Source organism: Lactuca saligna, chromosome 9 (assembly GCF_052625555.1).
Source record: "Lactuca saligna cultivar CGN05327 chromosome 9, ASM5262555v1, whole genome shotgun sequence".
Classification (NCBI taxonomy): domain Eukaryota; kingdom Viridiplantae; phylum Streptophyta; class Magnoliopsida; order Asterales; family Asteraceae; genus Lactuca; species Lactuca saligna.
The window spans coordinates 37,213,958-37,226,341 of NC_136425.1; the positions used below are offsets into that span (position 1 = coordinate 37,213,958).

Sequence of the window (12,384 nt, forward strand, 5' to 3'; positions counted from 1 at the left end):
CATATATAATTAAAGTAATTAAAGGTATAAATTCCAACTACAAACAAAACTTTGGATGTTAAATCATACTCACTCATCTTCAAATTTATTATATGCCAACTTTGAATTTTCTGATGGTTTGACATTCAATTTGATTTAAGCCCCATTATGATTGCTCTTACATAGTTACATGACAATGACATCATAACCACAAATAAAAATTTGTCTTCATCCTTAATGATCCAACAAGGATGACCTTTTTTTTATTACCTTTTTTTTTTACATGATTTGAGTTTTTTCTTCAAACCCGAAGAAAATCCCCGTCATATTAGTATCAAATATACATGTCGCACCCCCAAAATCAAGGATGACGGAAACGTCTGGGGGTGGAGGACTTTATGTGTAGTATCATAACAACAAGTATAATAGTGTTCAAAGTACAAACAACCAATATAAATATAATTGAAAAAGTTACATCATAGTATATGTTTACATGTTTCTAAATCAATTACATTATGTTAACAAAAATACAATGTTTGACGCCTTAGTGTTCCATCCTCAAAAGCCGCTATTTACCTGTTTTACGGATTCCCTGAAAATACAAGTAGTTTTGAAAAAGTGTCAACAATTAAGTTGGTGAGTTCATAAGCTTTTAGAATGAGAGCTTGAAATTCTTTCTTGTAAAAGTAGTGTTTGTTCCAGAAAATCTCATATTTTCTCTCTAAAATGTATTGTAATCTAAAATGCCAAGACTAATAGTATGCTAATATTTTTCCATTTAATTTTTGAATCATGCAAGTTTAAATCGGCATAAACTTGTTAGTTTAAATGGAATTCCCATAAATTTTCTGTTTGTTAGTATCTCATGTGAGTTATTATAACCATACTATGACTTAGTTCGCCTTATATACGACGTTCTTCAGGCGTCGGAATATTAATGAAAACCCCTTTTGTAGTAATGTATTCTTTTGTATTTGTATTGTATATGTAACATAAACTATACCTATTATGGTTTATCCAAATGTTTGTAGTGTGTAGCATTCACTTTCTATGTAAGTAGAATATATATAGCAAAACGATTCTATGTTTTCCATGCTTCATGATGCATTAATTGTAATGATAAAGAACTCTTACAATTTAGTGAACATTTTTCTGTAATATAAATGCATCCAAACAGAAAAATCATGCAAAATATGGAAACATCAAGGTTTGGCACTTTGCTTAACAAGTTACAAAGTGTTAATAAAGATGAAATCTGTGAACTTGTTTTTACCATTTCTGCACTGATTTAGAAAAATCACAGAAAATTCACACGAGATCAAAAACTAGATCCGTAAACTCTGAGAGATTAGAAAATGTGTCTAGTTTATTCACAATTTTTATTATGATTTTTAGAAGTCCTTAACTGGTGTAAAAATGTTCATATTCGCAGACTAGTCCAAATTCGTAGCTACAGTGATAGACAGTTTTGTAAAAATCACCATAAATTTTAGAAAAATCGTATGGATGTGTGCAAGTTGTCATTTTAAAGGTATAAACCTGAACTATTTGAACCTAGTACAGTTTTGAAAACTAAAAAGTTTAAGGTGTTCAAAACAGTTCGTGAATGAACATTAAGTTTTCTGTTGAAGCTGTTGTTTGAGTTTAGTTATGTTGTTGGTGATTTAACTTGTATTCTCCCCCTAAAACTTGAAGAAAACATGAAAATGTAGGGGTAGGAACTCACCTTGAGTGATTTCAGTGGACGGATGTTGAAGAACGGAAGTGTTCACCTCAAGAACACTTAGAAGATTGCTTGAAGATTCGAAGTTCTAACATAAATATGATGAAGTTTGTGTAAGAAGCTTATGATTGGATTAGAAAGAGGTGGAATAATCATATGAAGGATGATTTTACTTACCAAAAGTAGATGAAGAACTTAAAAATCAGCCTTGATACCCCGAGGGATATGAAATAACGTTTTATCGAATAGTTTCATCACTTACCCTGATTAGGGTTTGAAATTTCTGAACGAATGAACTTTCCAAGTGATAACTTCTTATTAAAATAGTAAGTTGCACAATAGTACATAGTGTAAGCCCTAATATACAAGGGTTAGATGAGTTGACCGATTTGACCGGTTGACTTTGACTTGATCGGAAATTTACGGTTGTCACAATACACTTGTACGTCATCTTAGCAAATAGTTGTCCGGATAATTTTTCAAAACATGTCTAGGTTTAGAGACCATTTCCAATATTTGTATTATCAAAATTTGAACATATGAAATAGGGAAAATAGCTAAAAAAATCATTATATTACCACAAAATTTTTATTTTGACACCAGATTATTTTTTTTTCTCAATTATGTCACTATACTTACAATTTTGTTGCAATATCAACCAACTGATCGGTGATCCATGTTCTTCCGGTAACCATTTTTCTTGAATTGCAATAAAGTTACTAAGTTTACCAAAATTTGGATTTTATCACCGAGTTTCCAATTGCACAAAAGTCATTATATTACCACAAAATTTTGATTTTGACACTAAGTTTTTTTTTCTCAATTATGTTTACAATTTTGTTACAATGTCAACCAATTGACCGATTTAGAAAATATTATTCTGGTTTAGAAGCTTGATTTATACAAAAAAAACTATTGTGGTTTACAAGCTCGATTTATACAAAAAAATTATTGTGGTTTACAAGTCAGTGAAAATGGTATAGTCACCATTTCAAGAAATGTTATTGTAATTTAGAAGCTCGATTTGTACAACAAATAAACGTAGACCCCTACAAGGTCGATTTAGTGGTTTAAACTCACTAAACATTTACTAGATCGACCTTGTAAGGGTATTCATTTACATGTAGTACAAGTCGAGTTTCTAAGCAACAATAACATCTCTTGAAATGGTGAGTACACCCTTTTTACCGACTTTTAGGTGATTTTGAACAACTATATTGACCTTTGGAAGCCATTTGTGAAGAAATACTCTACTAAGAATTAAACATTAAACATTATAATTAAAAGTGACACCTAAAAGGGTGAGTACGCCCTTGCACCGAATTTTAAGTAAACTTGAACCACTAGATCGACCTAAAAGAAAATCACTTAAAAGTTAGCGAAAAGAATTAAACATTAAACATTATAACAAATGGCGTCTGACATTTTCATCAAACCTAATTTCACATATCTTTTTAGGTCGATCTAGTGGTTCTAACTTACTTAAAAGTCTACGAGAAGGGCGTACTCACCCTTTTAGGTGACACTTTTTATTACATTATAATGTTTAATGTTTAATTCTCGTCAGAGTATTTCTTCACAAATGGTCTCTGAAGATCAATCTAATGGTTCAAACTCACTTAAAAGTCAGTGAAAAGTGCATACTCACTCTTTCAGGAGATGTTATTGTAGTTTAGAAGTTCAATTTGTACAAGTAAATAAAGACCCCTACAAGGTCGACTCAGAAGATGCTTAGTGAGCTTGAAACACTAAATCGGCATTGTTGGGGTCTTCATTATTTGCCGTACAAATTGAGCTTCTAAATTACAATAACATATCCTAAAAGGTTGACTATGTCCTTTTTGCTGATTTGTAAGTAAGTTTGAACCATTAGACCGATATTCATTTATTTGTTGTACAAATCGAACTTCTAAGCCACAATAACATTTCATAAATCGGTCAATTGGTTGACATTGCAACAAAATTGTAAATATAATGATATAATTAATGAAAAAAAACTCTATGTCAAAACCAAAATTTTGTGGTAATATAGTAACTTTCATACAATTTGAAATTCGGTGTCAAAATCAAAATTTTGGTAAATTTATGACTTTATTGCAATTCGGGATAAAATGGTTACTGGGAGAATAAGGAGAACCAATCATTTGTTTGATATTACAACGTGATATAATTGAGAAAAAAATAATTGAGTGTCAAAATCAAATTTTTATGTTAATATAAGGATTTTTTTTATTATTTACCCTACGAAAAGCTTTTGTTTGCACTGTTCATTGTTCATTTTAATTTTTTTACCATATATATATATATATATATATATATATATATATATATATATATATATATATATATATATATATATATATATATATATATATATGGGAAAAGTGAATATACCCTTAAGTGTATATAAGCTTAGGTACCCAAACTCACTATACTACATCGTTTTGTATTATATATATACATTGTAATTGTCCAATGTTCTTATAATTCAACTTCTAACTTGATTTACTTCCAAGATTTTTATTAATTTCACATTTATATTCCTCTTACATAATTTTCATTTTCAACAATAATATATATAGCCTAGTAGATGTTTGCCAAAAATATGTGATGTAAGAGAAAGATAATAATGAAATTTCGAAAATTCTGAAAGTAAATCAAGTCAAGGGTTGAAGTTTAAGAACATTATAATGAATATATTAAACAAAATGACGTATTATAATGGGTTTGGGTTACCTAAGCTTATATACCTTTAAGGGTATATTCACTTTTCCATATATATATATATATATATATATATATATATATATATATATATATATATATATATATATATATATATATATATATATATATATATATATCGAAGGTGGCGATAACAAAAACATATCAAATGAGTCCATCATATTGGAAAAGAATTAGCTATTAAAAATAGCAAATTCTATTCTTACCGTTTTGATTGTTTTGTGTATCCCTAATCTGAGTGTAATAGTGTTTATGTATCCTCTCATAATGTAACGATTTATACGAGTGATATATATATATATATATATATATATATATATATATATATATATATATATATATATATATATATATATAATAGCACCCATTAAAAATATAAGACGAATTCACCGGAAAACCCATTAAAATAGGGATAATGACTTGAAAAGGTAACGAACTTTCGACTTTTGTCACATTTAGTCACTAAATTTTTTTTCGTTATCTATTTGCCATTGAACTATTGAAACTGTTCACGTTTTACCCTTATGACCGGCTGTTACCGGTCATAAGGGTAAAATGTGAACAGTTTCAATAGTTTAGTGGCAAATAGATAATGAAAAAAAGTTTAGTGACTAAATGTGAACAAAATCGAAAGTTCATTTCCCTCTAAAAAATTCAATGACTAAATGTGAACAAACTTCCTATTGTATTATGTTTTAGCAAAATTATTTATTTTTGTTTAATTGTAGCAACATTTGTTGATGAAGAAATCTATGAAATATAAAAAAAAACAAAATGTAACATCCGGATTTCTAGGTATCATCATTTAAGTATTTTTCTTTTGAGTTAAGAAGAGAGACTCGACGAGTTGACGCCTCAACTCGTCGAGTAAGGTCGCAACTGATGACTCGGATTAACGAATGGACTCGACGAGTTCGCGCTGTTGGCAGAAACCCTAAATCTTTGGGCTCGAGCCATATTTAAAGGCATTTATGGCCTTTAATTGCGACTACCTTTCTCATAAGTGAGAACCCTAGCGAACTTGAGTGTGTAGAGTGAGAGGAAGAGCTATCTTGAGCTTTTTGGTGTGATAGATCTTGACCCTTCTAGGTTCAAAGAGCCGAGAATATGAAGCTTTAGTAGAGTAAACCTTGGGGTTCAAAGTTAGGAAGCATTTATGGTATATATAGTTACTTTCATCTTACACATAGATATGAAGTATTTTATATAAATTACGTGTTATGTGTGTATATTATTTGAATACTTGCTGTCTATACTGGATGAACGATTTTATACATGTTTTAAAAGATTTAAACGGTATATTTATTTTATATCTACAAATATGTTGCGGATGAAACATGGGTAGATGAAATAGTTGGTGTGTGATGAAATAAAATGATTAGAGATAGGTGATGATAGAAAGGTGGTGATAATTAGGTAAATAGATGATGATGAATATGTGATGTAGGATGAAAGGAGATACCATAACCTTTACCAGCAATGTGGCGATGTAGTCATCTACCAGAGTATAGATGGCGACCACGGACTATTCTAGACAACCCAGTGGAAACACCGGCAGACCCAGAACTTGTAGGTGATGAATTACGAGTTCATGCGATGTTGTAACTACGTATTCATGTGGTGATACTCTAACCCCTTAATATGAATTACGATTTCAAACGATGTTGTAACTACATATTCATGGGATGTCACAAATTTCGCATGCCAAACCAATGGTCATAATTCACATCAGTGAGAATTGTTCATTTTTTTTGTAAAACCAAAATCAGATTGGAAATTTTGATTTTTTATTTCGGAAAATATCAAACCATTGGTTTTTTATTTCGGTTTTGATTTTTTGTTTTTTTTTTAAATATATTTTCAGGGTTTTGTTTTGTTTTTTTTTATTTCATATATTTCTTCATCAACAAATGTTGCTACAATTTAACAAAAATAAATAATTTGCTAAAACATAATACAAGAGGAGGTTTGTTCACATTTAGTCATTGAACTTTTTAGAGGGAAACGAACTTTCAATTTTGTTCATATTTAATCACTAAACTTTTTTTCGTTATCTGTTTGCCATTAAACTATTGAAACTGTTCACATTTTACCCTTATGACCGACAACATCCGGTCATAAGGGTAAAATGTGAACAGTTTCAATAGTTCAATAGCAAACAGATAACGAAAAAAAGTTTAATGATTAAATGTGACAAAAATCGAAAGTTTGTTATCTTTTCAAGTCATTAAGACGAATTCACCGGAAAGAGTATGTGGATGCCTTTTAACATATTAAAATTTGTCAAAAAGTTTGATTATTTAATTGTATAATATTTGTAACCATATTAAAAAAAAAAAAGAAAAAAAAAAGAAAACTATTTACAAAATTCAGAAATTTGGGTGGGTCAGCCATGCCTAGTCCTACCAAAATCATCATGGGCGCACTCAGTTCGTCCTTTTGCCCATACTCATTTTGGCATGTTATGAGAATGAGATATGTCGGTTTTGCTATGTACAAATAATGGTTTGAAACTGTGTTTTTTATTCACATAGAATTACTTGAAAAAAATAGTTCGCATACTTTAAAAGATGTAAAATGAAATACAAAAACTAAGGGTACGTTTGAATGTGAAAAACTATTTTCCTTTTCTAAGAAAATGTTTTCAGAAAATAAAGTTGATTCATTTTCATTTTTTAATGAAAACGCGTTTGATTGGAAACACTGGAGTTTTCATTTATCATCTTAGAACTTTGAAATTTACACTTTTCTAACTTAAATACAATTTGAAAAAACTGAAAATTTTCATTTTCTTAGAAAACTAAACGAACCAAACTCGTTTCAAAATTTCTGTTTTTCTTGAAAAATTTTCGGTAACCATAACGAACCATAAAAGTTCTTTAAAAAACCCAAAAGTTTTTTTTTTTTTTAATAATTTAAAATTTAATGTCTCGCTCCGAATTTCATATCTTGCAAATTTGACAAAAAAATACATCAAAAACCTGCACATAAAACTCGATACAGGAAGAAGACGTCCAAATTTATTAAAATTTATTATACTGAAAGTCCACAAAAACACACACAAACCACATATAACGATCTCACACAAACCGCCTCAAATCAAAACATACCAAATAAAACCACGTCGTTTAAGTTCCTTCTACTCCTCATCACAACCAATGAGAGCAAGAAGCATATCCTCATAATCACCTCTAGTATCCTTCGCAATAGCCTTATCCAAAGGCACACTGTTCCTCTTCAAATACTCCTCCTTTATAACCTTCATGTCAACTTCAGCACGTGTGGCAACAACACGTGTGAGTGCAGTCTCATCCGTTCCTGTTTTGTTAATCGCTTGCCTTAACACCCTCTCAAAGTACTTCTCAGGGTATGTCAAACACTCCAACGTTGCCCTTAGCAATGAAATGTACTCGTCTTTTGAATCCTCTTCCAATTCCTACAAATTCAACAAACTCTTGAGCAAATTGCTATCTATTTGCTACAATATTGATTCACAATTATACCTTTATGATATCTTCTCCATATATATTTTTGTATTGGTTGAGTGTTGCGTTGATCTGAAATTTGCTTCTTGTGGTGAGGATTCTGATGAGATCATCGTCGTTGTAACATTTGTCATCGAGTTTCTCATGGAGCAATTTGGCTTCGGTTTTCGCAAGTGTCATGTTCACTTCGCTTCCTTCGTAACGACATGTAGCCACTAGAGGCAACAACAGCTACAGGAAAATAACATTATTGGTGATGATGATGAAGGTTGTAGTTGTACTTTGTGTTTAAGTGTTTGTACCTTACGGAAGTCTCCTTTTGTGAGATAGGCGATGTCTTCTTCCATGGATTTCTTATAGCGAGCATGGTAAGCTTGCTTTGCGAGAAGGAGATCGTGTGAGGATCTTGTGCAAACTACTTCCACGACGACTTGATTGCTTTTTGTCCATCTTTTTGTAGCTTCGTTGACTAAATACGCATCACGTTCTGGAGGACTAAGTACCCAAAGAAGAACGAGTTTCTACATGAATTAAGAACAATGGAACACGTTAGATGATTAGAGACTCTGTGATTTTTCATTTGTGAGTATACGATTAGGGTTAACGAACCTCAAAGTCATTTGAGAGTTCTTTGTCGAGTGATTTGAGGAGGTCTTCGTTGTGAGTTGCAGCATAAGTTTCGCGGATTTGTTTGCGTTGTTCAGCATCTCGGTGAGCTAAAATTGAGATGATCAATTTCTCGTCGGTTCCCCATCCTTCAAAATGCAAGTTGATCACAAAAACGAAATTAGTTAGCAGATGAAATACAGATTAACGAATAATTGGAAAGATTGAGCGATGAGAAAACAGGGGAAGATAATCAATAGAGATGGAGTCGATATTGGTTATAGATTAAAATGGATCAATAAAAAGCAGAGTTGAAATCATCAGATCGAGATTCACACAGATTGATTATTGTTTTTGTCATATGAAAGATCAGATTCATCGTTATATTTCCGAAGACTAAGTCAGACTTGTTTCAACGCCATGGATATACTTTTTTTCTTCAGACAATTTCTCTGATGAACAAATTAGAGTGCATCATAGAGTGGATGACAGTGACATTATCCATTTATCCTAGGCATATTCATGGACACATTTTTCCTTCAGAAATTTCTCCATAGATGGATTGAGAGGTAACAAAACACTGAAGAATCACACACACACACACACACACACGTTTCGATCAAGTGATGGATGTGGAATGAAACGAAATCGGAGGAAAATCGTAAGTCCGAATTGAAATGAATATAGAAGATCTAAGATAGACTAAACGACATGAAACAAAATCGGATGAAAAACGTGGGTCCAAAATCGAGTGGATAACATTTCCGAAGATCTCAAGCTTATGTCAACGCCATTAGACTTCGTTACTTCAGAAATATCTCCATAAACGGATTAAAGTGCAACAGAACATTGAACAATCAAGCAGGTTAAGAGCTTAAGATCAAGTAACGCATATGAAATGAAAAAAAAAATCGGATAAAAAGCACAGTTCCCAAACCAGTGTATATCAGTGATAAGATCTGATGAACATAAACATTGGGAGAGAGACGAAGAGGTATACCTGAGAAGGCTTTATGGAGCTGTTCAACGTCGTCGGTGATGGAGGTAGCATGTGCTGGAACAATGATCGTCGACATTTTCTTCGGTTATCTTTTTGCTTTGAATTCTGGCTTTTTAATTTCCCTTCTGGTTAAGCTTTATTTATAAAGACTAAAGAGAGTATACATCATTAATTCAATGCCACTTTAATAATTTTGTTTCATGGTTATCGTTTCAAAAGAAAAATATAATATTTGTTTCCTATAGGTAGTTTTTTACTAATATTTAATTATTTTTATGTCCAAAAAGATTATATCCGAATATAAATGGAATATAAATAGATTCAAGATATTGTGAACATTGAAATATATGTTAGACCTTATTTTCTTTTTATTTCACACTTTTACTTAACCACTAGCATCCGGTTACTATTCACGAAAAATACAACATGAATTGTTCTCTTTTGGGCTGTTTATAGGGTTATGTATGGTAAATTAATCAAATTTGGACAGTTTAATTTCGGTTGTATGAACTATGATATGCTTTTTACTTGGTTTCATAAAAAATTGAGTCTTTCAAATTCAAATAGATTTTACTCGATCAAATTTGGCTCAATTAACGATTATCAAACAATCTAAATGATTCGAAATCAAACGCTTTTATCAGAATTTGTGGACGTCAAAAATTTGATTAATGGTTTTTTGTTTAACTATTGTTAGATAATATTAAGCTATATCCATATTTTAAAGCTAAATAACGTATTATATATTTATCATTTGGCAAAACATAATTTTTATTTATTAAAAAATTTAATATTTAAAATCTAAAATTTAATATGTTGAGATATAGAGTCCTAGTAGTTGTTCGAAATAATTAATAGAATTTCCATTGATATCGCCACGTCTCAGAAATTAGGTGGGACAGAAACATAGTGCGGATGTATTTTTCGTTTTTTGGAAGGAAGTAGGTGTCCCATACTAAAATAATTGACACTTTTGTTATCAAATCAATCAATATCTCCTAATTTATTTATATTTAAATAAATTTAATTGATGATTGTTAGATTTTTTTTTTAATTTTATGAAAAGGTAATATCCGTTTTTTGAAAAGAAGTGAGTGTTGTCTAATTTATATATGTAGGCTCATTTTACATGGATTTATCGTTAAAAAGGCCGATTTAAAAAAGAAAGAGGCAATCAAAATGATTGAGTTATTTTATTTTATTTTTCTAGCTTTCACTTTCTTGGGATCCACATTCCAATCAATAAGCCGCGTTTCCATTCTAAAACATTATTTTACTTTCTAAAAAAAATTATAAATGATATTTTCGAATTAGATTAAAATTTATGAAAAAGTTTAGAAATATTTTGCATATTTCTAAACTTATATAATAATATTATTTATAATACCAAATATGTAAACGATGTTTTAACATAGGATACCACATGCAACCAGTTAACACGATCCTTTATATGTGTAACGTTTTTTCAGAACAACAAAAATATATTATAAAACCATAAACGCAATCAATTAAAGAAAATGAACATCAAACACATCAAAAGTTATATTTACAACAGGAAACCTAAGAATTATATTACCCTTATACCCCTAAAAAACATTACACACACCAAACTCATAGAACCCCCTATGCACTTGAAAACCCTTCTACCCGTTCAAAGGATGGAATTTCAGCTTCTTGTTGAATATTCAATTTATTTCTTGCTTTCGAGACGAAGGCATAGCTTGCTTTTGCTTTTTTTAGAGTTCGTATTCAGTGAAGTTCTCAAGCCCAAGAGCAGCACGTGGGAAATCATTTTGGGCCTGTATTTGAGCCAACACCAACTAAAAGCCCATGCCATAAAATGAACAAAATAATATAATTGAAACATACTAAATTAAAATAAATGTAATATACCAAATCAGAAAAAACATAATTAGAATGTTGAATTACAACAAATTAAAACCGTAAATTTGTGTAGATTGAGGTCTGTAAATTACAGTTTCCTAAGATAACTTTTTTTTTGGATACAGATCTATTTAGAAGATACAACAATCAATAAATATATGTTCTTGATTATAAAAAAAATTATCTATGTTCATTTCATCATTAGAAAATGATTTGGAAGAGTTTTTTTTTGGTGTGATTTGATTTCTCTGATCATCTCTAACACTCCAAAAATCACAATAAATTTAAAACTTTTAAAAACAACTATGAATCAATATTATATACAAAAGAGTCATTGTTTCAAAAGCATTATTTCAAAATCAGAGTTTTTCCAAGACGTGAATACATAAAAAATGGAAGCTATGTACTATCACGCATTCACCTTCCCATGATCATCGGAAGTACCTGAAACCATAAATTAAAACTATAAGCCAAAGGTTAGTGAGTTCTCCTAAAGTACTAGCACACCACAACATACAAGCATGCAAAATGAACAGTCAGCCTGATTGGACTGCCTCGCAGGGCCTACAACCTATATGGGCTGCTCTACTAGCCTTCGACATGACTGTACTGCATCAGAGGGCATACAACTTATCCGGACCGCTCTACGGACCGCCGGTCTGATTGGACTGCCTCGTAGGGCCTACAGTCTATCCGGTCATCCACGGGTGTCTTGGCCTACAACACAAAGTAGGACCGCCTCAACCCAACTCAACATGTCGACATATACAACAAATAAACATAAACACAAAGCAACCCAAACCATACAGATCCATCGAAAAAATACAACTACCATATCACTATTCTGACCAGGATAAACAATCTAAAGGGTTAGCCTTGGTACCTTCTACCACAGGTACAGTGAGGAAAACTCACCTCATAGTCTGACGAATAGCTAAACAATACATTGCTCTAAATACGGG

At 31.1% G+C, this 12,384-nt stretch overlaps 1 protein-coding gene across 1 annotated transcript; it reads right to left on the reverse strand.

The window, feature by feature from the left end:
• Positions 1-7,441: 7,441 nt before the first annotated feature.
• LOC145014222 (annexin Gh1-like) lies at positions 7,442-9,698 on the reverse strand. The gene is made up of 5 exons (XM_078972595.1): positions 9,539-9,698; positions 8,542-8,687; positions 8,235-8,453; positions 7,951-8,163; positions 7,442-7,883 (listed from the first exon to the last, which is right to left on the reverse strand). The coding sequence occupies exons 1-5, from the start codon at positions 9,612-9,614 to the stop codon at positions 7,587-7,589; spliced, it is 951 nt and encodes a 316-aa protein (XP_078828721.1). The 5' UTR covers positions 9,615-9,698; the 3' UTR covers positions 7,442-7,586.
• Positions 9,699-12,384: the final 2,686 nt, after the last annotated feature.